Genomic DNA, 25074 nt, shown 5'->3' with positions numbered 1-25074 from the left:
TTGATATTCTTTTGCCTCTGAAGCTTGCCTGTTCAGGATTTGGTAGTGATGGCATGGGCAGGTACGTCGCCGCTTGCCGCTTGAGTCCAAAATCATCTAAATAGGCCCCGTTCCTCCTCTTGTATTCGATCAATGATTCGTGACAGCCCCCAGAAGCACAATATTACCGAAGAGTGCGACTTGCGGTGTCAAAATCGTTGTCCACTACACTGCGAGTAAATAATTAATACCATTAAGCCAGCTGACGGTGCTACGGTCACCCCATGCAATGGCGACCCCTAAATTTAGATAGCCCTTGACAGTACCATATATAAATCAGTATATAAACTAGTTAGCTTTTGATTTATAGTTAATTAAATAATACTATCGTTTTCTTTTTTTTTTCCTCTTTTTAATAGGCCGTAAACTTAACGAGTTAGTATTATAACGCGCGATTTAAAATGTTATAAATAGCTCGTTAATAAAATAAGCCGCCGAGAAGCATAATATTCTTAAAATAACTCTAAGGGCTCGAATTCACGGCCGCAAAACTATAAAATAACGGAATAAATCCTTCTAGGCTTTAATAATAGTGGAAGAGTTTTAGATCGTAATTTAATACTTTACGTAATATAATTTAAGCTGTTTACCGGCGTACGTTATTTTTTAAATATTCGTTTAACGAATTTTTTAAATTAATAAAATTAATATAATACTCGGTAAGTATTAAGTTAAAAGATTTATTACTTATTATTTATTTATCGGTATTACTCTTTTTGAAAGGATAGATTTTTTAAAGCTTAATATAACTTTCGTAAAGAAAATTATCGAGTTTTTTAAGCGGCTTAATAATCTTATTTTAAAATCGATCCCTCCGGAGTTTTAATTTAACATCGACGAGATCGGTAATTAGCTCGGCTGTGGAATAAATATAATAATTATTAAACTTGTTAAAATAAAGTGAATATTAGTTATAAACTCTTTTAACTAAGAATAAGCTTTTACGGTCGAATATAATAACGCTTTAAACCGAGCCTTGCCTCTTTTTATTATATTTAAAAGTTAATAGGTCTAGTAGTAATAGTTTTTAAAAAAGGAGGACTCGCTAACGGATATTATAGAGGATTAAGTTTTTACGGCATCCTTTAAAGGCTAGACTAATAAGGAGCTAGCTTTAATTTAGCTAAATAAGGTCTTTATCTTTTATATAAAGCTTAAAAACGAGGATTAATAGCGGTTTATTATCCTGGATAATTACGTTAGCTATATTATTACAGTGCGTGTAGACTAACCACTGCGCCACAAAGCAAAAGCTTCGGAAATAACTCTTCGGGTCATTTCTGTCCAATTCTACGCCTTAAGTGCTACCCCGCGGGGGACCAACCCGCCGATCGTAATATATATAAGCGAGGACTTTATTATAACGTGCTTAAAGTATAAGATATAGCTTCTTTTCTTTTCGGCATACTCGTTACACTTATTATAACCCCTAGATTTTAGCCTTTTTAATATATTAAAAAATACTTATTACCGGAAAATAACCCTATACTATATAGGGCTTAATAATATAAATATTAATAAAAAAGACTTCTTTTAATATTACGAGCTAACTAGAAGGTTTACCTTTCGGCCGTATATAATAGCTAACGGCTAGGCCGTAACTAATATATTCCCTCGCGATATTAATAAGCCCCTTAATAGCCGGAACCGGAGGATAAAAAACTAGGTAAAAACAGGACTATTTAAGCCTCCCCTCGACGTTTTCGATAAATAATTCTCCTTTATAGCGTTGCTAATATTTACGATTAGCCGCTAAATTAAAGAATTAGCGGATACGCTTAGTGGTAATAATACTATTTTCGATAGCGTAACGCGCCGGGTTTTATTCCGGAAGCTTTAAAAGAGTTTAGATACTTTAAACGGCTAAATCGGTTAATTAGAATATAAAAAGTTAGTTTTAAAAGGTAATCTAGAAAAAAAAAAGAGGTAAAAAAAAGAAAAGAGTAATACCTAACCTTAACTAGAAGTTTACGCGTATACGAGATACTATGGTAATTAAGAGAGAGATAAATAGCGTTATACTAAAACCCTAGGCTATTACTCTTTTATCGTCGGCGCTAGAAGCCGTTATAATTAAATCTAACTTTAAATCTAAAATTAAAAGTGTTATAAAAGCGTTTCGAAACTAAAACGGTGTTTTTAAAATTTTATATTAATTTTTAATTAAATTATTCGTATTATTATTATATAGTATTATTATTAGTTTTTGGGGTCGCCGTTGCATGGGGTGACCGTAGCACCGTCAGCTGGCTTATGGCTTGGAGACAGTGTCAAGTGTCCTGTGCCCACTATATGATGTGCTAGTGTGAGCAATCGGCAAGAGTTTTGCAAGGCATGTTATTCATATGTTCCGGCCTCTCCCAGGGGTTATAATTCATATCTTGAGCTATGTAGATGACCCTTGCAATTTCTTTTTATTCGACAGGTCGACTTATTCGAACCCTGACTTACATGGTTGCCTATTAATATGTCAAGTCAATGTGCCACCCATGTCACTTGCTTTGAACTCAAAGTGGCATACATGGAAATTATGCATTTTGACGTACGCCCGTACAGTAAATAACGCGAGGCCGGTTGGCGAGCTGTTGCGAGCATAATGTGTCAAACCCCTGCACCCAATATCAAATAACGTACTGCATTCAACGCGCATTATAGTAAACACAGAGATCACACTGAACTCCTATATATACCTGCCTACGAAACATTCAATAGCCTTCCTTTCTCCTTATAATATAACAAAACCCCTAACTCAAGACATTTGTATCTCAGCGACGACAAGGAACACCAGCCGACCGATAACGATCATAAATATCACACAAGGCAAGGTCTCCACGATCTCGAAGAGTATCACCTCTCACTGCATAGCATTCCGCTCGGACTAAGCAACGAACAGAAGCACCCTCGATACCCGGTCCCGTCGCCATGTGTTACGTGATCAGAGACCTGTGGTACTGCGCCAACATGGATTGCCGCAAGATTTACGAGACCTCCTTCCGAGTCCAGAGCTGTATCACGTGCAACGGAGGCCCCACGTACGACAAATCCTGCCCCAATTACTTACTACGAGCAGCACGTTCCGCATAATGATTTTCTGTGTTCTGACTGCGTACGAGAGCGGCAGCGGCGGGAGCAGCAGCAGCGGGGGCGGGGCGGGGGGCGGAGGCGGAGGCGATAGAGGGAGGTGAAGCGGGTAAGTTAGGCGGGTGGCAGTGTTGCTGTCCTTCCTCTGTTATGAGGGGAGGTTGCAGATCGTGAATAGCTGTTGAGAAGTTTGAACTTCGTCTAGATCTTATATCTATTGGTGCCTATCACAGTTTCATACGTGCCCATATAGGAGCAAGTAAATTCAGTATATATTAGAGCTCCTCTAGGATGTGTATATTAAACTAATGATTCGTTATAGACATGTGAGAAGGCCGTGTGAAAACCTTGTGAATCCAATGCGTACGCTGAACAGAATAACGTACCATTTCCCCATTCGCTACTCAGGCATATTCCAACTACAGTGAACACATTGCAATGGCTCGAAATGAAATCATATCTAAGCCTGCCTACAAGATACAAGAGCACCAAAATCATGTCCGAGATCATTCGGTCACAACACAGCAGAAGGGTCTCAATCGAGATACATCTGCATCTCAACGATCAAAAGAAAGATCAGTCGACCTAATAGGGGTTGACAAACACCAAACGGGTGTTCTCTCTTCTCAGAAATCCTTGAGCGTGAGTTATCTACATCCTATAGAAACACAAGGAGCATCGGTCAACCACTGACAAGAACCTACAGGCACGACTCGGGTTCCCCTGACCTCCCCGGGACGCATTGCCTACCCGACAGTCTATTCTGCACCGACACCCTCTCTCCCCTGAAGACATCAGATCTGAACCACAACATTCAATGTCCATCGCCGACATCCACCATGCGCTACGTCCAGCTCGACCAGTGGAACTGCGGCAAGTGCGACCGGTTCATCAAGACCACCGAGACGATCCAGAGCTGGATCACCTGCGACGTCGGTCCCACGTACGACAAGGGCTGTCCCAACTTCTACCCCCAGTTCATCTACCACCGAGAATTCGACTGTAATGATTGCAAGCGTGCAGCGGCACGTTCAAGCCGCCGGCGCAGATGAAAGCCTTAATTAGGGGGGGGGGCGGCGGCAGCAGTGGTGGTGGTAGTAGCACCCGTCATGGCTTCACGCCGAGGAAGTCCTGAGTCTATAGAGAGAGCCAGCAGACGGGTTTGGAGATTCCCGTGTCCTTGGGATCAGGCGTTCAATGGGACGGTACGGGAAACAATGGTTGAGAGACAGACGAGTCTTGGAGGGCTCCTGAGCGTGGCCCTTGGTAGAGGAAACCAACAACCATTGCCTGACAAGTGTTTGATCTTCGTCGTCTAGAATATGTGAGTGTGGTCGATATGTCAAATCATTTTGTGCCTCCCTGCATACAAGTTGACATGACGAGCCTTGGGAGGACGTCGAATTACATGCCGTACGTTGTTTCCGTGAGCGTTTGTAGAAAGCTGACATTCTGTGGTTATTCACTAGATTAACGCCAGATTAAAACACTCAGATGGTGCGGTGCTCTGGCAATGCATGCCCTGTGGGAGATGGTATGGTACTTGGGTAAATCTGCCTGGGAGCCAGCCGAGCTTGGTGCTGGAGAGCCGCAAACCTTGAGCTTTGAACAATCTGATGCTTGAATGAATGGCCTAATGTCCTGTTGTATGAACGGCTGCCAACCTCAGGCATGTAAAAATCGTAATAGCTCCTCCATGTCAGGCGGCGGCTAGCTGTACTGCAAAGCTTCGCTGCTTCGGATGCCGCGATACATCTTTCAAGCACCACAGTTACTACCAACCATCGCAGGTGATTCCATCGAAACACGCTCGTCCCAGATCCCCGTTACAAGCCCGCAAAAACACATATCACACAAAAGCACACGTTTTGGGCTTGCGCTACTAGTACAACAGATTGAACGTCGACCCCTGATATTGTATTTGCACGTGATCCTCGAGGGATACCTAAAAATAGGAAAACTGGCGACAACACAATTGAAGATATGAAGCAGCAGGGCCAGCTCTTGGGACTACCTTAGGCATCCACGTGGCAGAAACTTCCTAGTCAGATAGTTGCGTACCCACAACCAGCTCTTCAACTTATTTTTGGAAGGTGCCTGCCTGCCTTCCTTTTTCTCTTCCTTTATTCAGAAGGTGGGGGCAAAGTCATCTAACCGTCACAAACAACCAGGTCTTCCAGCAAAACACACACAAGATCTTCATTACCAGGTTTCTGGCTGTTACCAACAAGCCTTTTCCCACAAATTGCAACCATCTCCCATTCCATCCTTCTAAAACCGCAGCTGACGGGAAACTCACACGATGGCGTCCCCTTCCCCAGCCTGGCGAGAAACGCAAGGCTGAGGACATCAGTTCGTAAGTGAACCAACCCGTTCCTTTTGATCATCTGGGCACCTAAACACCTTGGGTGCCTGTTTTGGGTTGCATTGCAAGCATTTCCAGCTTCCCGAGAAGGAAAACTTGCAGGAAATCCACGAGATCGCCCGCACAGCTCGTGATTTTGAGATGCTTCCTTTGTTGAAGATTAGAGCCAAATTGTGGCTGTCTGATGATATTCTTACGCCTCTTCAAGTCCAGATCCCAGACTCGGCCACCGCAAAGACTCTATCGCAGATTCATGGGATCGGCTTGAGCTTGGGCATCGAGTCCCTGGTCAACAGAGTGCAAGAATACGTCATTTACCGAAGCCAAGTTGCGAATGGCCACCTGTATGTTCAGGGAGAAGACCTCCAAGATCCTAAACTGGATTTTGGAATAGCTTTTACTGGTAAGCTGCATTCAACTTATCTCTTACACCGACAATCCCGATCGAGCTAACCTGCGATTGAAAGTTTTCTGGCGAACCCACCGTTTGAATTTTCTGAGATCGATCTTTGGAATGGTTCGCGAGTTCATAGAACAGCTTCGAGACATAAAGCCTTTGCTTCCTTCCCATAAATGCCCTCATCATCGCAGCCAGAAGGTGGAGGAAAGGATGTGTGAAGGCCTGGCTTTGGGATCACTCCTGAAAGGTCTTACCGAACGGCACTATGAGCGACTCCCTGAACATGGCATGGACCTCGAGGACGGATGGAGCATGATGGCCGTCAAAATGTCGTTGAGCTCAATCAACATACAGGGCTACAGTGACACGATCCCCAGAAGACACCGAAAGTACACTTGCGATTGGACTTCTGAGTTTCAGAAGCGTATCCAGACAGTCACGAGATTGAGATGTACCATGGGTGGGTCGTTACGGGATCATGTTCTTGAGCGGGGCTCACTGGTCGGTTTGAATGGTCTTCATTGATGGCAGCTTTTGGAGATACTCGGCTGTACTGAGGCTGTACTGGTGCCGCTATACACGATAGTCTTTCTGTAGTGCAGGACTTAGGCAAGAAAGGAGGGACAATAATAAGTTTTACCAAGGAATGCTGGTTCGAATCCAGCCATGGTTGCTGACCCTGCTTTCTTTTGCCACTGTTTTTGTGCCCAGAGGGCCACGGATTGTTTGTTCATTGCAGCGCGATATAGTGAGCAATGAGTCTGTTTCTTGTCGCCTCACAGATCTCAAACGTACACAGGTAGACGTTTGAAGGATCGCGAACAGCAGTCGTGAGTAAGTATTCGTTCTAGAATTTCATCACGTTGCTATTCAATGCCACTCTTGACTCGTATTGGTCTCTGCTTGATATGCTACTGGGCCGTTCCGAGCTTCCTGCAGAATCTTAAACGAATGACATCTTGACCTATCTCTGCATCTGCATACATGCCTACATCCTCACTGCCCTTTGCCAGATACGGCAAGGTACTACGTATGTACCATGCAATTCCCCCATGTATCTGTCCTGCTCGGCCTGCGAGCGTACGGGGAAACTGGCCTGTTGCCGGCTGTGTCCCGCTACCGCTCTAGGCTTCCCTTTGGCGCGGTTGGTTGCAGCCCTTGCCAGGCGGACAGTATCCCACATTATGTGGGTTTCTTTTCGGACTGTAGTTTGGGCATTTCTTAGAATAATTCTCGGAGCTGTCGCGTGAAACCCATGTACTGTCGTTGAAATGTCTCTCATAGCATCGGCCACATTGCTGACAGAACCACTCATTTAGTTCAACGGTGCACATCCTGACCATGGCTTTAGCGGTTGCGGATAAGTAATAGAAGGTGATGGATGGGTGCCGGTGGTAGTGATGATGTTCCGATCCGATAAGATACTGATGGTGTGAAATGGTGATGGTATTATGTAATGCTGTCTGGTGCTGTGCGTATGTGTACCTTGGTCTACGTGCTTGCCACTTTCCTAGATGGCAAAGATTTCATGAGTTTATATATGGCTTCCATCTCATATCCCTCCTCGAGTACATGTGTGCTATGATGACTTTCCATGATTGATATTTGCTAGTCAAGGTCTTTCGATGCTGAGGCTTGCTTCAAGTTTGGCTATGGCACGAGGTGCCATCCAAGACCAACTCGTTGCAGTTTGCATCGGTTGATAGCAAAAGATGTCGCGGGTGGTCAGGTGAGCTACGCAACTTGGTTATGTTTTCCCATCTCAGGGTACCAAAAAGTGGGGGGGGGGAGGGGGGGCTGGTCAGGGGCCGTAGTTCCGCCACCATGACCATTACATGCTTCGAGTGGTCTGATTCCAGTCTTTTGTTAATCAAACAACAACTTGAGAATAAGGTCTGTGCTCTCACTCGGAATGCTCTTCCTTAGCGAGGCATGACCCTTTTCCCTTCGCAATGACTTCCGCGGTATCACTTGATAGCAAAGGTCGACGTAACACATCGTGTGCCAACTCACTTCTTCATGGAAAACAATGATAGTAATTCTGAGCAGACCAGGAAAACCAGTCCACTAACCTTTCTAACCGTACGTTTGGCAAATGAGAAGCTGGTGGCAATCGTGGCAGAGCTGGGGAAATCACGTATGATTCATGCATGGCCGGAATGTGCTGTAGCCAACACCGCTGCTGACCCAGCGTGGACAAAGAAGGGTTTCCCCAAAAGCATATATGACGAGTCAGAAACGCATCACCGGAATGTCTTCCGGAGCAAAGCATAACTGCGGACGTTTCTGTCGCCGTGAGTTGCGTGTGTTATGGGAAATGTTCGAGAGACTCGAAAGACAGAAATGTTGATACGACCCAGAACCAACTAGAAAGTCCTATACAGAGCGATGAGGCGAGTGGAAACCAGAAACGCTTAGTGTAATATTCTTCTCTCCCTCTACTAGAGTAGAGTAACGACCAGAGGGCTAATATATCGAACGCCAAGCAATAACCCAAATGACCCCTTTTTCCTGCCGTCTCTCGTCTATGACACGACGGTCTCAGCATTCTTCTCCCACCAAATCCAGTCATCTCGAGCCAACCACAAGCGATCTTCTCAATTCAACGCCCGCACGATCCCATAACTCGTCCCCGCCGCCAGCGCCCCAATCAGCAACGTCTGCAGCGCGCCCCGGACCCCCGCGCGCTTGTTCCGGATCGTGACCCAGTTCTTGATGTAGCCGAAGACCAACAGAATCACGACGGTGATGCCGACGGACACGAACAGCGCGTCGGACGCGCGCCGCATCAGGAAGTATGGGATCATGGGCACGAGCCCGCCCACGAAGTACGAAAGCCCCATGGTCAGCGCGCTCACCCACGCCCGGTTCGCGTCGGGCGCCTCGAGCCGCAGCTCGAAGTCCATCATGAACCGCACCCACTCGTCCGGGCACTGCGCCAGCTCCTCGACCAACGGCTCCGCCGCGCGCCTTGAAATCCCGTACCCGCCCAAAATATCAAAGATCTCCTGCCGCTCCGCCTCGGGCTTGTGCGCGACCTCGTCCCGTTCCCGCGCCTCCTCGCTGCGGTAGTGCTCCAGCTCCGTGGCCGCGGCGAGGTACGCGCCCAGGCCCATGCTGATGGCGCCCGAGAAGAGCTCGGCGAGGCCGCCGGCGACGACGAGGCGGGTGTCGCCAAGGCTCGAGAGGCCAGCCGTCAGGGCGAAGGGGACGGTGAGGCCGTCAGCGAAGCCGATGATGATGTCGCGGAGGACGTCGCCGTTGGTGGTGTGGTGCTCGTCGCTGCTGTGCTGGTGTTGTTTGTTCTTTTGGCCATGGAGAAGGAGGGGTGCTAGTGATTCTACATCATTGTTTTCTGATGTGGGCTTGTTGTGGTGGTGGTGGTGGTGGTGGTTTTGGGTGCTGCCGTACGAGGCCGGCGGCGGATTCCGGGGTTGTGAAGACATTGTGTGGTGTGATGATGTGTTGATGGCCCGGACGCAGAGCGGAGGGGTCCAATCCGAAAGTTTGGACGCGTTGATAGACAAGAACAAAGGCACCCTTTTGATGTAATGGGCTGTTTGGTCCGAGCAGCAGTCCCGGCAATGTCAACTGGAGTCTGGAGCTTTGTTGTCAAACCGAAGGACCAAGGTTGGTGTTGTTGTCGTTTGTTTGCAACGAGTTGTGGGTTGCGTAAAATAAGGCAAATAAATGCTTTGTTGGGCTATGTTGAACTTTTGGATGAGATGGTAATTATGGGAGAGCATGAATGAATGACTTTAGTCGAGCAATGCAGTGCAATGGACCCCTATATAGGCGGCCATGCCTCTGAACTTACACCGAAGCCGAAGAAGCACCATCGACCTGGTTCGCGGCCGAGCTCAGCGGACAGGGGTTGCTGTGGCTCATGCATTGGCCAATCAGCAATGCTGAATTACCAACCTAGACATCCCAGCCAATCAGCATCAACCCAAAAACAGGAACAAGCAAGCAAAGAAAAAAACGACGGCCGAGCTCTCGTGGGGACAGAGTGTTCCGTGGAAGATCCGAAATCCAACACCAACAATGACAACTCCATCAGAACCGCATGTTGCTGCTGCTGCGCATTTACATCACCGCCCACAAATGAGAGATGGGGAGTCAGCTTACCTTCCACGCAGTGCATCCACCTCCTCCGGATTTTAGTTCCGAGGGAGGCGCTTCCGATTTTAGGCATACTATGTTACGCAGCGCCACCCCATCTCGGATCAGCCGATAACCCCGAGCTGCATTCGCGCCGTCGTCTCACTCTCCCCTTCCTTCTCTCTTGCTCCCCGGCTCTGATAAGTTGCCAAATACGTGTCAAGACGCGGCTGCTGCATTGGAGAAGGCGCGATTATGAGCAGTAAGTAAGTGGTGTGATCAATGTTATTTCGGTAACAAGGTCGTACACAGCCAAACGGAGTTTGACGTCAGGGGCAACTGACCTGCTGCCCTCGCTGGCTGGCGAGTATACAACACCGCAGAAGTCACGGTTCAAGTTCGAAGTGGATATGTAGGTCTTTTCCGTAGAGCATTAATGAGTCACATTTCAATTATTACACCAACTATCTAAAGACAAAACAAAACCCAGTAAGTAAATCCATCGCGTCCAAGTCATAGCCCAAACCCAAATAGCCCAACTTCCCCTTTCCTCTTCCCTTTCCAGGCATATCCTGAACCCAAACCCCAAGCGAGTGTTAAAAGAGACATAGGAAATCCACCACTGAAATGATAAAGAATGAGTGATCAAATGAACGAATGAATGAATGTGGTGATGGAGGGTTGTCGAGTCAACCCCATTCCATCCCGTGTCTCTCTCTCTTCCTTCTACACACCCCTGACAGCCCTCTCTATTACCTTTGCATCTCCTACCCTTTACTTGCGTGGCCGACCCCTCTTAGCAGGCGACCCCGCCCGAGTAGTTTTCGCAGCTGCAGGCTCCTCCGTCGGCGGCGGCAGACTTGCCGTCTCCTCGGCCAGAGAAACCGACCGGGTAGTCCTGGTATTGGCCGTAGTCTTCGTCGGCGACTTAGCCGGTGTCTGACCCCGGCGCCCAGTACTTGCAGCCGGAGTAGCCGCCGCTGTAGCCTCGGCCTCGCTCGCCAGCTTGGCGGCTGTGGGACGGGTTTTGCGTCCCGAGGCGCGCGGCGTCCCTGCAAAAAGCCCCGTCTTTATCACATCCCCCTCCTCCTCCTCCCCCTCCCCCTCGACGCTCGCCACCGGCGTGGGCCGGATGATGGGCGTGATCGAGGCAATGTAGGGCTCCCCCGGCCCACGAGGTCCCACCTGTGGTGCCGCCGCTGTGGGCGATGGCATTCGTACTTCTTCTTCCTGTTGATGATGCTGTTCTTGCTGGTGTTGCTGATATTGCTGTCCCGGCCGGATGATCGACGTGATCTCAGCAATATACGGCTCCCCGGGCACACGCTCTCCTACCACCGGCGCTGTCGCCGTCGTGGGCGTCGACGAGGCCTTCTTGGTGGTCTTGGACGAAACGTATATATCCTTCCAGGGCCAGCCTGGGGGATGCTCCCCTCCAGTCGTAGCAGTAGATACACCGGCGGCGCCAGTAGCAGTCTTGGTGGCCTGGGTGGCGGGCTTGGCTGGCGTGCCCTTACCCTTGGCCGCCGGTATCTTCTTCTTGTGCTGCTGCGGCGACTGCGGTGGCGCACCCGCCATATCTTGGTCCAGGTCCTGTCCCTGGTCTGAGTCCTGCCGCGTGTCCATGTACTCATAGGGCTCGTATTTGGCGCTGCCGTGAGAATGGGACTGCGCGTAGGTCGGGTCGTGTTCGAACGAGACCTTGCGCCGCTTGCCGTTGGACTCGTATGACCACTCGCTATCGTCGTCGTCGACGATGGCACTGCCCCATGTATCCTTGCTGAAGAGGCCGCCGCTCCCCGCTGAAGCAGAAGAAGCAGCAGCAGGATGAGGAGGAGGCATGTCGTGAGAATGAGGGCGCTTCTTGCCGCTGCTGTGGCTGCTGGAACCGGGCACAGTTGCGGTTAGCTTATGAGCCCCGTGGTTGCCCACGCGTTTGCCATGTTTGTTGTGGTGGCTGTTCGCCGAGAGGGAGTGGCTGCTGTAGCCCGACGGCGGCCCGCTCCGGTTCGAGTCCGGCATGCCGTTCGGGTAGAAGGTGCGGGTCGGGTGGTTCCGCTCCATGTGGCGGCTCCACTGGTCGCCGCTCATGTCGGTCGTGTGGGCGCCGCACTCGTGGAAGTAGGGGCACTGGGAGCCCGGGATCGCACCGTCTTCGGTCTCTGTGCGCACGCTGGGCGCTACCTGGCCCATGTGGTGGGCGAAGTGGTAGTGCTTGGCGCCGTCGGACCACTCCAGCTGCGTCGACTTGCCCACCAGGTACTCCTCGCACCACGGGCACCGCGCCGAGCCGCCGTGGCAGGTCTCGAGGTGGCGCTGCACCTCTTGCGGGGTATACAGCAGCGTCGCGGACGACTCGTCGCAGCTCGGGCACTTGGTCGGCCGCGGCTGCGGCCGCTCGCGGCAGAGCCAGATGTGCTCCTCCTGCTCCTCGGCGTCGAGGTCCTCGACGAAGATGCCGCAGAAGGGGCAGAACCGGTTCACGCCATCCCAGTCGCCGCCCGGCAGCGCCCTACAAAAGTGGCCGTGCTTGGTACGGTACGCCTTGGAGCAGCCGGACTGGTTGAAGCCGCACTTCTCGCAGCAGTCCTTGTTGCATTCGACGTTGGGGTCGTGGATGGCGCACGCCGCGTCGGCGCACCGAATTTGCCCGTACGTGTTGGTCGTGGCCGGCCCGCCGCAGGCCTTGCAGAAGGGCGCGGGCGTGAGGCGCTTGCGGTTCTCGGCGTCGTTGCCGCGGCAGGTGAGGTGGTGGTAGAACATGTCCTCCGGGTCGTCCAGCTTCAGCTCGTGGCGGCCGCAGTGGATGCAGAACGGGAAGAGGATCAGCTGCACCTTTTTCTTTTGTTCAGGGGTCGCCTTTTCCCACACTTTGGACCCCCGCCCCGCGCCTTTGGGGGGCAGTATGAAACTCTGCAGCTGTTCGACGTGCACATCCGACATGTGCTGAAGGATCTGTTCCCGGTCCATGGACAGCAGGGAGCGGTCGATGTCGAGATCCTTGCCGTTGGGGGGCGGGAAGGCGGTGCAGAGGGAGCATTGGAGGATCTTGTGCTCGTACTTAATGTGCCGCTCGAATCCTTGGGTATCCAGGAAGCTGAAGCGCTGTTCACAGTCGATGTAGGGGCACACCCGGATCCTGTCCAGCAGCTGCCCACGTAGGGTGTGGACCTCGCGCTCCAACCGGGCCATCTCTGTGGCTGTACGCATGCCCAGTGTGATGGCCGGGACATCGGGGCCGGTCCGGATCACCGACTCCAGGGACGGAGCGTGGAGGGGCATCACCGGCTTCATCGGGTTGGTGAAGATGCTGGGTGTGTCCCAGACCGTCAGGTCGCGCATACTGTTGTCCGATCCCTTCATTTGCATGAAGTCGTTGAGCCGCGATGAGTACGTCCTGTAGAGGTTATCGGCAATCTCTTGGCTCTTTGACGTCTCAAACGACTTGGTCGACCCGACAGAAGATTTGACGCCGAAAGGACTGAAACCGGTGCTCCCGCTCTTCACCGAGGCGTGATGGGAGCTCCCGGTGTAGGACTCGGAGGAACTTGCAGCCCCTATTCCCCCCGGTGGGACGTAGTCCAATTGGACTTAAGAGTAGCTTGGACCAAAGTAAGAGAGTTCCTTGGCATCTGTTTGTATAAAGGTCAACACGCGTCTCTTGGGCCAAATTTGAGGTTATGACGCATCAAAACTTACTCCATCTTACTTCCTGGTCCTGTGTTTTCAAGGTAATCTGGATATTTTGGGACATGAACCGCAGGCGAATTCGCCGCCAGTTGGCCTCGGTGCATCCGAATGCGATGATGTGGCGGTAGCTGCGGGTATCGTCCTCGAGGATGAGCGTATGCTCCTTGCTATAAGGCTGGTAAAGATTGGTGTACAGATGCGTCGAGACCCGAAGCTTGAACAAGTCTAGGGTGCACTCGTGGAGGCGAACCTCGACTGGCTTGTAGTCCGGCGCCGTCTGCATGGAGTGCGGCATCGACAGGATGTAGGTGTCATACCACGGCAGCGCGACGAGGGAAACCCCGGCCGGGTTGTAGTATTTCGACCCCCCGACCTTCTGGGACCACTGATCCAGGGCAGCTTGGGTGGCTTTGCCGTCCGCGAGCTCAATAAAGACTGCCTGTTGATAATCACCGTCTTGGAAGTCCTCTCCCGGGAAGAAAATATGAATACCCGTGGTGTGTTGCCCTCGATGCGGCTGGCGAGACAGGGCATGCTCGACGACGCGGTTCAGCCCCTCTAGATCCCCGAGGTTCTGCCTGAACAGCTCAATGGCGTTGGACTTGTGGAAGTTCTGGCTGTCGGGAAGGATGACGGGGACGATGTGGGGATCGAGGGGCTTGACCTTGGCCTTGATGCTGCAATACGTGTGGGTGGCCATGTCCGAAACCAGCTTCTGGGGCAGATCTTCACAGCTGTAGATGGAAACGGGCCCGGCCGGGCCCACCACTTCCGGGAACGTGACATATTGGTGATGCGAGCCGATCAAGGCGTTGATCGTGTGTTGATAGCCGGGGGCATACTGGGCGACGCTGTGGTTCAGGTTGGGTCGCGATGCGGTTCGCAGGTACCCAACGCGCTCCAGGCCGTCCTTACCCTTGATGGTGATCGTGGCGATGCCACCCTCCAAAGGCTTGGGCTCAAAGGTTCCCGGTGCCTCGTCCCTGCCCTTACGGATGAATACCCTGGGGGACTCCTGGGCTTCAATGCGGGCCAAGACGTCGCTCAGGGCTCCTTCCTCATCAGCATCAGGAACGGCGATGGGTACTTGGACAGTGGCCTTTACTTCGGTACGCCCATTACTGGGCGAGAGTATGGTGAAGATGAGTGCGACATCTCGCTCCGCAGTATTGAGCGATAGAAGCCGGGTCAACCCTCGGGCCAGGCCCTCATACCCTCGGCCACATCGGCTTGCCCCTGACGACCATACATTCGGAAAGTGCTGTGTATGTCAGTACCTATCGTCTTGGTAGTTCAATCTGCGTACGTACCTTGGCGGTGAACCACTCCCACCTCGGAGACCGAGCTCTGTGACAGAGCCATCTTGTGGCTGTGATTCCATCTCCTCATCGCATTGAGACTCGGAATCGAGAAGGTCCAGATCCTCATCCTCTAGGTTCCCACCATGCAGACCGAGGGATTCTGTCTCGTCCCTCCTGGGAGCAGGACCCATGGGAATATAGGTGACTTCTATAATAGGTGTCAGCTGCCAACGATATACCCCGTCGCTGTTGATTGGTGTGTAATATACCGCTAGGTGGGAGGCCGAAGCACCTCTGCTTGTAGCCGTCCAAGAAGTCTAGGGGATCCCGCTCGATGACGACCTCGTCTTGGGGCTCCATCAAGTCACTCGTAGTGACGTACTGGTTCCCACCGAGCTTCATGGGGGCGACCGGGAGACCGAAGTAGAGCATGGTCATCTTCATGCCCAGCGTGGGCAGCACGCCCTTGAATCTGGTCTCGAGCGTCCTCTTGAACAGCTCGGTATCCTCGCGCTGCCACTTGGCGAAAGGCTCGTCAATGGTCGGCATGAACTTTCGAAGCTCGTGCGGGGTAAAGTGATCTCTCAGGATCTGGTCCAAGGTCATGCCGGGTGTGCTCATGAGGGTGCTGAAGTAGGCCAGCATCTCCCCCCCACGTGGGATCGCTGGGGGTGATGTCGGGGCGCGCGCGGTTCTCCAGGGGGACATTCTGATAGACCAGAATGGGTGACGGCTTTTTATTCGGAACAAGCTTGAAGTGGTGAGCCTGCTGGGCGTAGTCGTCGTCCCCGGCGGGCTGGCTGGATTGTTGTGAGAACATGGTGTGGGTGGAGTTTCGTCTGCTGTGTGATCTCATCGCCACAAAAGGCGTTATCATTATCTAGTTTACCTCCCAACTTCTTCAATCGTAAGTCCGAGGCGGCTGCTCCATTCGCATTCGCACGATACCGAAAGCGTAGTGGTAGAAGAGAAAGAAAGGGGAGGGCGATGTGGACGAAGTGAAACCAAAGATGAAAAGAAAGCAAGATGAATGAGGGACAAAGACGATGGACAACCGAGGACAAGATGCAGCGAACTTGAGGTAATTGAATATGATATAATGCCTGGTTACCTATTCTATGGCGCCTGGCAGGGCAACCTGCAGGTACCGACTTGAGCATTCCGGGAGCCAAGTATGTCTTGTCGTCAGGCTCATCACATTCCAGGCCTTCTTCCTCGCCTCGGGCCCCACTTGGTTACCGGATGCAGTCATGGTAGATGATCAGGACAAAAGACGCTTTTCTTTATTTACGGATCCGGATACAGACTGAGGAAGAAGCCAATCGTTGGTTATGGTGTACGGGCCAAGGCCGTTGTGATGTTGATGAATTGGAGAAGCCAGATGGTTGATGATGATAATGGAAGTTGGGGTTGATCTGCTGCACGTCTAAACGGCCCCAAGTTAAGCCCCGCTGTAATTGACCTCAAGCTCCTTCCATAGTAAGTGCATACGGGTATATGCCTACCCAGACGCCCAATTTCAATCAATGCTAGTTTCTCCCGGTCAACGCTTTGAAGACAGGTGCCTAGACTGGTGATATTGCCATGCCAGATTGAAGCGTTCGTGGTTGGGGAATGAGGCCGCTATTCCAGGGTAAATCATCCCGTTCCAGTGTTTGCGGCTTATTCGCAACCCTGGCCCGGAAACGTACCTCCCAAAACCAGCTGAACCCCAAAAGTATCGGACGAGAGCTGGAGCTGGCCCCTTGTTTACTAAAGATAACCGAACAGCTAAGAATAAGCCATGCAGGGATTCAATTCTCGATCTTCGTCTCGGCTTACTTCATCGAGTCGTACGTACCTCAGCTCGCAGCTTACAAATGAATGCGCTTGACACTTGAGTTCATTGCAGACGCGACATCGTGAGAAGTAATTACGATGCAGCTTCCTTTGAGTAGAAACCTTAAATTAATCATGGAAACATCTTGTTGGCCCAAAGAAGTGGTCACTTGTTACCTAAACCCCGCCATCTCCCCTCCTCCGGTCCTCGCTACGATTGATGCGTTTTAGGAAACTCCGACGCATCACCAGATGATGTGGACTTCGGGAGAAATGGCAGAAATTGATGCTCTTGATAAAACCAATACCATAATATGAGTTTGCTTATACAGACGCACACATAGTTATTCAATCAAGATAAGCCTCGTCTGTGAGAGATCTTGCGCAATTTGTTCTCTTCGGGTTCTGTATTTGAATAGCTCGTCACCGTCGCAACTCATCGAGTCCATCACACAATGGCGAGTCCTGAGACATTGTTAGATGTACTCCGTCGCCACTCCAAGGTCGACTGCGACACCTTTGACCATGAAGGTAAGTACATGTTTGCGACGCCAGGGAACACCTACCTACCTACTTGTGCTGAACATCCGACACAGTGGCTCGAGACCTGGGTCCCTTCGTGGACTGCACTTCCAACCAAGTCAGATGTCCCACCCCCTCATCTAAATCTCAAGCTAGTCCGTCAGTAGTAGAGATGTAAATTGACATTCTGACGACCAACCTACAGGCTATTGCGTATGGTGAACTAGCCCGTCTCGATGCAAACGGAGGCGCCCTCCACGCCGAGCTCATCCGCAGCGCCGTGGCCTACGCGCAGTCGCACCACGCCCAGCACGCGGGCGTCGGCCTCGCCGAGTTCGCGGTCGAGGTCATGATGGTCAAGCTGGCGCTCCGCATCGTGCCCTACCTGACGGGCTACTCGCACATCCAGACGAACCCCGTGTACTCGTACAACAAGGACAAGACCATCGCCAACGCGAAGCGCATTGTGGCCATCTTCCAGGACCTGGACCCCAAATACGACGTGAAGCGGGTGTGCATCAAGATCCCCGCGACGTGGGAAGGGATGCAAGCCTGCCGCGAGCTCGAGAAGCAAGAGATGGCGACGCTCGCCACCACCATGTTCTGCCTGGAGCAGGCGGCGCTCGCCTCGCATGCGGGGTGCACCTACATTGCGCCGTACATCAATGAGCTGCGCGTGCATTTCGATGAAACGTAAGCTTTCTCTCTCTGCCTCTTAAACATTACACTGATCGTGGAAACCCCAAACAGCTACGTGGACGCGAACAAAGCCTTCGCCTTCTGCGGCGCGGCCCAGCGCTATTACGCGCAAACCGGCAGCCGGACGCAGGTGCTGCCGGCGAGCCTGACGTCGATCCAGGAGGTCATGATGCTGGCGGGCGCGCACCACATCACCGTGTCGCCGCCGCTGCTCAAGAAGCTGGCCGAGACGCCGGCCAACCCCTGGAGGGCGACACGGGCTCGGTCTTCCAGCGAAAGACGGACGATAGCTCTTCATTCGCGGACTACAGCGCCATCGTGGACGATGAGAGCGCGTGGCGGTTAGCCTTTACGCGCAGCGCCAATGGGCAGAGCGAGGGGAAGATCATTCAGGCCATCAACATCTTCTGCGAGCGGCAGGAGAAGTTGGAAGAGTTGGTGTCCGCGCATAAGTGAACTGAACTGAAGGATTTGGGGTCCGTTCCCTTTATATATGGATAGTAACGGAATACTGATGGAAGAACAAGATGGTCGGTGACGATGATCACTTACATGGTATTTACTTGCTGAGCGACCTCAATGGCGTAGCGCTGAATGACGGTTGTTCATGTTTGGCGCAACGCTCTGCAGATTGGACATGACTACGGCGGTCTAGAAAAAGAACAAATACAAACTGGAGAAGACATTATTATGCATAGCTCGAACTGTTTCTGTCCTGCATTCCTGTCCTTATTGTGTGTCGATTGCATGCAGATGTAATATGCCGTCATTCCAGAGGGGTTGACCGGGTGCTGCAGCGCCCACTAGAAAAGCCGACCAAAAAATGCAAAAACATACAACGCCGAGGATTCCCAGATCGTCACCGATCCTAGTACTAATTCGGCTCTCTGCTGCTTATATATAGGAGAACGGACGGGATCCCGAGTATTCAGGAAGATACGGTCGTATGTATCAGCTTTATCAGTGTTGAGGGTATATATAGGGTGTCGCTTATACACATCAGCCTGGAACTCCTAATGCTGTTTAGCTCTTCGCAACAACCAACCTGACTTGGACGACTACATCACATCGCATCACATCACACACACTAAGTCATTCACTGGTCCAGATCATGCAGTGTTGCTTATTCTCACCTTCCAATACGTATGGTATCAATTGAGAGCGAGCCCGCTTTGGTCGAGCCGCTTTCGCTCGGTTCTTCGCTCTTCTCGGGCAAAGTTTGAACAGGCGCTGTTGTGGACCCGATGTTATATCTCGCGATAAGCTTCACCCTTTTGATTGCGGTTATCGTGTTTCATTTTGTCAGATATTCTGCTCGGATTGGTTGCCTGGGAGCTTCTGGAATCGTGAATGTGTTTCAGGTTTGGGACGGGACAAATTTGGCCAGGGGGGCGTTGGTTCCCCAGAACCCCTGGTGGGGAGACTCAAAACAAATGTCAGAGCCAGAAAACACATAAAACCGTCAAATGCCAAGTTTTCCGTGTTAGTCAGTGACTACGTCCTGTTTCTTTCCTTCTTCGCGATTTCTTGCAGACCAATTTACACGATGGAACCTCCGTCGTGGTTTTGGGCCATGTTGCTGGCCTGGCTTGTTGGGAGGGATGCCCTCAATTCCTTGCTCTCGGGCCCATCCAACAAAGAGAAGTCGGGACCGAAGAGATCGCAATTGGGGTTTGCCACCACTATCGCATTGGTCGTTCTGGCAGTAGCTAGCCTCCTGCCGGCAATCACATCGACACTCCCCAGCTCCATCCCGGCGATGCTGGAGGTGGGACAGTCCCCGTCAGCAAGCGAGGAGCAGCAGCCTGTTGCCACTGCATCGAATGAAGAAGAGGAGGATATCGCGCGCATCACGAACGCGACGCTGGGCTTCGAGAAAGTGTTTGTCATCAACCTCCCCGATCGCACGGACAAGCGCGACGCGCTGTCCCTGGTCTCCACGCTGACAGGCATCAAGCTCGACTGGGTCCGGGCCATCCGGGGCGTGGACGTCCCCGACAAGGCGCTGCCGCTGGGCGTGGACCGGCAAGGGTGGCGAGACGGCGGGATCGGATCGTGGAGGAGTCAGATGAATGCCATTCGAACGTGGGGGCCCCTTGATTTGCTAATCATTATAGATAGACGGAAGGTCTTTTGACATGTGCATGCTAACGAGACAGCGGTGTATATAGGATGGTGGAAGAAAATATCTCGAGCGCGCTGTTCTTGGAAGACGACGCTGACTGGGACGTCCGATTCAAGCAACAGCTGATGGACATCGCCGAGGGTGCGCGCCTCCTGCTAGGCATGGCGAAGCAGGAGCCCGTCTTCCAGGCCAACAACCTCCCAGCCGGCCGCGAGCAGCCCGCTGCCATTGTGGGCGATGCCACTTCTTCGGCCCCCTCGCATCATCCGCCTCCCCCACGACGACCCCATTCCCCCTACGGCGACGACTGGGACCTCCTCTGGCTCGGCCACTGCGGCGAAACCTTCCCCGAGCGCATCCCCGGCCACGAGGTAGTCGACCGCACCTCCGCGCGCTACACCTACTACGCCCTGCGCAACGACGAGACCATGCCCCCGGCCCAGAACGCGTCGAGCTGGATCGGCGGCGACCTGCGCCGCGAGCCGCGAACGCGCTGGGTCCACTTCAGCGGCGGGCCGACGTGCAGCGCCGGCTACGCCCTCTCGCAGAGCGGCGCGCGCAAGGTCCTACACGCGCTGAGCGTCGGCGGCACGCTCGTGGCGCAGCTCGACAATGCGATGGCGGATCTGTGTCGGGACCATACGCCTTGGGATGCTGCACGTACACCTACACAATCAATTGATGGTGCCGTTGCTGGTACTGCTGCTACTAGTAATGCGCCGCCGCCACCGCCGGGTTACCAAGGAGCGCGCATGCGCTGTCTCAGCGTCACGCCGGCCGTGATCTCGCAGCACAAGCCGCGGGGCCGGCGCGCGGCCGAGTCGGACATCGAGGCCGTGGAGAACGGGCACGAGATCCGCGAGCGCGGGGAGTCGCCGAACCTGGTGTGGAGCGCGCGGCTGAATGTGCAGAACCTGATCCTGGGGCTGCCGATGGAGGACCAGTTTGAGATACCTGAAAGGGGGGTTCGGGGCACGAGGAATTGGCGGGTTAATACGTAGCTGTTCGACACCGCATGCAGAATCAATTGGTTGGTTTAACTATGGACTTGTTTATCCTACTTCGTTTGATGCCTGTTTCCTCGTCCCCTTGCAGCGAGGCTTTTAAAGATAGCTAAGGCATTAAAAGAATTAATTAATACTGTATAGGTTAATAGTAAAGGGCTACGAGCTATAACTATCAGCTTCGTACCGTTATGAGGCAATAATAATACGTAATTATAAGTGGAACACATTAATCTATGTATTGCTGGAATTTTCAAGATTGTGGTATTTCTTAGTGAGATTCTACAGTCACACACTGATCCAACGCCTTCGCTCGTCTTGGAAGTTATTATGTCTCCTCCCTGGTAAAGATATAATTCACCATCAGACAGCCTTCTTGGCATTCTGCTTCTCTTCTTCAATAAACCATTTACCCGCGATCTCAAGGCCTTGCTGGATGCTATATTTTGGCTTATAGCCAAGAACTCTCTTGGCCTTCTCGCCATTGAGTGTGCGGTCAATAACGGTCAAGCGGACTGCCTCTCTGCTAATTGGTGGCTGTTTCGTGCCAAAGGACCGTATCCAGGTGGACCACTCGCTGATGAATGCCATCAGCAAGCCGACCCAGAGAGGGACGACTCGGACTTTTTCCTTCGGAATGGGAATCCCCACAGATGCCGCGATAGCCCTGTGGAAGTCCCAGAACAGTACACGTTCGTCGTTGGTGATGTTGAAAGACTGGCCGTCGACACGTCTTTCGAGTGGCGGGGGCGGCGTGCCATAGGCGGCCAGCAGTGCGCGAGCAGCAAGTATCTGCGCGTCGACAAGGTTGGTGACGTACACAAAGTCGTACAAGTTGTTGCCAGGGCCCATTTGGATGCCGGCTCGGCCAGATCGGGCAGTCGCCACGATCTTGCCCATGCAGATGGTGTCGCGCTCGCCAAAGGCCGTGGCCGGTCGGATGTTGGTGGTCAACATGGAGCGATTGCCACCGGCACGATTGGCGGCTAGAACGTCACTCTCTGAGACAGCCTTGGTCAGGGTGTAGACTCGCTTCTGGGCTGGGTACTGGAGGACCGGCAGGTCTTCGGTGGCGTCAATCAGGTCCGAGACATTGTCATGAATGACAGATGACGTCGAGGTATTGACGAAAGCTTGAACAGTGCCAACAGCCTTGGCCGCGGAAAGGAGGTTTCGAGTCCCGTCCACATTCACTGAATGGAAGACAGACGGCTGGATAACCATGGAGTCCGGGCATGCGATGTGGAAGATGGTTCTTGGCTTCGCCTCCTTGACCACTGCCTGAAGTGCCTTGGGCTGCGTGATGTCCACGTTGTGATACAGAACATTGGGGATTCTGTTGCGGTCGGCGTTGATGTCAACAACGTGAATGCGGCAGTCAGGCTCGGCTTCCAGGAGGCCCTTGACCATGTGGTAGCCAATGAAGCCGCAGCCTCCAGTGACTAGGACTGGGCTGAGCGACGGGGTTGCAGAGCGGTCAGCCATCTTAGTGCGATGACTCTGAAGAGATAGTAGTGAGATGGTTGCAATTCGGCAGAAGATCAGAGATTTAGTTGGAAGTAAAGTTAGAAACCAACAATCAACGACTTCGTGGGGGGGGGGTGGGGGGGGGGATACATTCGTCGCGCTTTGCAGCTGGTACATATGAAATGCGGGCGAAGTAAGGGGTCGGTGATGCAACCCAACCAATGCGAGGCCAAGACTAAGACGGGCGTATTCAAGAGCATTCCGCCGCACCAACGGCCATCTGTTGGTTGCTGGCTTTCCTATCGCCCCATATTTCCCTATCGTATGGTAGCCAATCATTTTGTCGGGTCGTAAGATATTGATGCATCACCCTGTTTATCCGAGATACAAACTCTTTGAAGTGCATCTCGCAGTTCAGTTTAAGATAGCTGTGTCCCAGCTAGTTTCGTCGATACCGCTTCTAAACTGTGCTTTGGAGATTTCCCACCAGGGCTAGATTTCATTGCTAAACATGTCTCACAGCAGCTCTATCCCACTTGATCGCCTTCCTTCAGGCAAACCTCCTCCTGGAGTGACCCCTAATTTCATTGATCCCCCTTCCAAGCCCATACACTTTTGACTCTCGAATATGTGGTCCTGTCTCTGGCACTACTGGCTGTAGTTATACGGCTCTACGTCCGCGGTAGACTAATACGTGTATAGGGATGGGATGATTGTGAGTTGTTTCCTACTGATGTCAAAAGTCCGACTGTCACAAGTACTAACTTCGCCAGGCTTCTGCGTTCTTGCCGCTATAGGGCTTACCCGATACTTCCTTCCTACGGCAATGAAAGTGACTAAACACAAGGACAGCTCGGCGCACTGGCATATACAATACTGTATACCTAAAGTCAGTAATAATCCATTAAAGACTTAACACGACATCACTGACTTTTCTATCAGCCACTAAAATTGGCTTTGGCCGGCATATCTGGGATATTACCGTGTCTATATTATTAGGAAAGAGTTACGTAAGCCTCCTAACGCCCGCCGTCTCCGTGACTGGGGTGAAGCTGATGGTACCTAGCTGTTCTCTGTTAACGGTATTATGTATCCACTTACTATGCTGTTTGCCAAACTGCCCATTTTGTTGCTATGTATTCGGATATTCAATATCAACCGGGCGGTGAGAATCATGATATTCGTGAGTATTACGATACTCACCCTCTTCTACTTGGCCATAGCCTGCATTGCCATTGGCTCCATTGTCATTTGCAATGGCTTGAATGCAAATTCGATTGGATTCTGTCGGGACTACAGCGGACAAGTCATCCTGCTTAACTCGGCATTCAATACAGCCACAGACTTTTGAATACTGGTTGTGCCCATCCCTCTCGTGGCAAGGTTGCAGTTGCCGCTCAAGCGGAAGCTGGGTGCACTTGCGGTATTCGCAGCTGGATTTGCGTAAGTATCGACCTGCTCTCGCTCCAAACATGGCTCCCTTCCCCCAAAAAGGATGATTCAGATTGACAAAACATGTGGGCAATGCCTGTGCGGCAAGCTTGACACGACTGGTTGAGTTCTGTATTCATTACGGTAGCTCATATACCCTATGGATACAGGCCATTAACGCTCAGCTTACGTTTGTGATTTCCTTCGGTATGATGTGCTACGTGGGTGATACTCTACTGATGACGCCTCCACAGGATCGTCCAGATGGACATTGCCATAACTGTCCCCTCCGCATCCTGCTTCCCATCCTTCTTCAAGCACAGGAGAGTCTATGTACTGTCGACTACGTCATCCCTTCGCAAGCTTCTGGCCCCGCCGAAGGGCTCCCGTCGTTCCCTGAAGCTCCTATCAACGGTTTCCCGAGGGTTGCTTTTCAAGAAACACAGCAACGAGGCCATCATTAAGGTATGGCAGCCACATCGAGCTTCGAGAGGCCACCCCCGCCCTTAATATAGGGACGCAAGACTTTGAGCTCAGAATCCTTGCGTATACAGGTCGAACACTGCTCTCGGAAAGGGCCTTGGAATGATGTAAGCAGTCTGGGAATATCATCATGCTAGTTCCAGGGTATCCTGATTTCTCTATTATGAATATGTTTTCTATTTTATTTATATATCGTGACACGTATTCGTTCAAAATGTAGTCTAGAATATGATGTCGCATCTTCCGGATTTAGACACCCTTCTCGATTAGGCATTACGCGGCCGTGTATCCCTAATAGCTCTACCTACATATGTGTACTAACATTATAGGTATAAACTATATATTAAGGATATATGTCTGTTATATAAGACAAGTATCTATTAGAATATCTATTTCTCGACTAGTACCCAGATTTTGACCTTGGTCTAGTAGCTCTTTCCCTTCTACCGGTCGTGCCAACAAGGGTGTGTGTAACGGGACAAACCAACCAGAGGACTAGGCGGTCGCGCCAAAACCACCCCCCATAGAGAAAGGCCACGAAGTGAAAG

At 51.8% G+C, this 25074-nt stretch overlaps 8 protein-coding genes across 8 annotated transcripts; 5 read left to right on the top strand and 3 right to left on the bottom strand.

Moving 5' to 3' along the window:
* Positions 1-2961: 2961 nt before the first annotated feature.
* Positions 2962-3224, top strand: PG994_007084 (uncharacterized protein; the record flags this gene model as incomplete). The annotated part of the gene is made up of 2 exons (XM_066858493.1): positions 2962-3071; positions 3110-3224. 2 exons carry the CDS (start codon positions 2962-2964, stop codon positions 3222-3224), a joined length of 225 nt encoding a protein of 74 aa, XP_066715435.1.
* Positions 3225-3959: 735 nt separating this feature from the next.
* Positions 3960-6410, top strand: PG994_007083 (uncharacterized protein; the record flags this gene model as incomplete). Its single annotated transcript, XM_066858492.1, has 4 exons — positions 3960-4063; positions 4615-4654; positions 5564-5888; positions 5953-6410. The coding sequence occupies 4 exons, from the start codon at positions 3960-3962 to the stop codon at positions 6408-6410; spliced, it is 927 nt and encodes a 308-aa protein (XP_066715434.1).
* Positions 6411-8482: 2072 nt separating this feature from the next.
* On the bottom strand, positions 8483-9331 carry PG994_007082 (uncharacterized protein; the record flags this gene model as incomplete). Its single annotated transcript, XM_066858491.1, has 1 exon — positions 8483-9331. The coding sequence occupies one exon, from the start codon at positions 9329-9331 to the stop codon at positions 8483-8485; it is 849 nt and encodes a 282-aa protein (XP_066715433.1).
* A 1429-nt stretch (positions 9332-10760) lies between these two features.
* Positions 10761-15685, bottom strand: PG994_007081 (uncharacterized protein; the record flags this gene model as incomplete). Its single annotated transcript, XM_066858490.1, has 4 exons — positions 10761-13543; positions 13686-14937; positions 14983-15185; positions 15247-15685. 4 exons carry the CDS (start codon positions 15683-15685, stop codon positions 10761-10763), a joined length of 4677 nt encoding a protein of 1558 aa, XP_066715432.1.
* Positions 15686-17250: 1565 nt separating this feature from the next.
* PG994_007080 (transaldolase) lies at positions 17251-18472 on the top strand (the record flags this gene model as incomplete). The annotated part of the gene is made up of 5 exons (XM_066858489.1): positions 17251-17326; positions 17392-17435; positions 17523-18010; positions 18068-18280; positions 18307-18472. 5 exons carry the CDS (start codon positions 17251-17253, stop codon positions 18470-18472), a joined length of 987 nt encoding a protein of 328 aa, XP_066715431.1.
* A 1090-nt stretch (positions 18473-19562) lies between these two features.
* Positions 19563-21106, top strand: PG994_007079 (glycosyltransferase family 25 protein; the record flags this gene model as incomplete). Its single annotated transcript, XM_066858488.1, has 2 exons — positions 19563-20101; positions 20188-21106. Coding segments are annotated over 2 exons (1458 nt in total), but the record flags the coding sequence as incomplete, so codon positions are not given.
* A 402-nt stretch (positions 21107-21508) lies between these two features.
* On the bottom strand, positions 21509-22630 carry PG994_007078 (uncharacterized protein; the record flags this gene model as incomplete). The annotated part of the gene is made up of 1 exon (XM_066858487.1): positions 21509-22630. The coding sequence occupies one exon, from the start codon at positions 22628-22630 to the stop codon at positions 21509-21511; it is 1122 nt and encodes a 373-aa protein (XP_066715429.1).
* A 588-nt stretch (positions 22631-23218) lies between these two features.
* PG994_007077 (uncharacterized protein) lies at positions 23219-24507 on the top strand (the record flags this gene model as incomplete). The annotated part of the gene is made up of 5 exons (XM_066858486.1): positions 23219-23294; positions 23555-23622; positions 23679-23918; positions 24003-24055; positions 24153-24507. Coding segments are annotated over 5 exons (792 nt in total), but the record flags the coding sequence as incomplete, so codon positions are not given.
* Between the last annotated feature and the right edge of the window lie 567 nt (positions 24508-25074).

This window comes from Apiospora phragmitis, assembly GCF_038363925.1.
Source record: "Apiospora phragmitis strain CBS 135458 chromosome Unknown utg000007l:1.0-2108841.0:1.0-2111359.0, whole genome shotgun sequence".
In the NCBI taxonomy this organism is placed as follows: Eukaryota; Fungi; Ascomycota; class Sordariomycetes; order Amphisphaeriales; family Apiosporaceae; genus Apiospora; species Apiospora phragmitis.
Note: the sequence above shows the minus strand (reverse complement) of the source record. Positions and strands in the feature narration are given on the sequence as shown.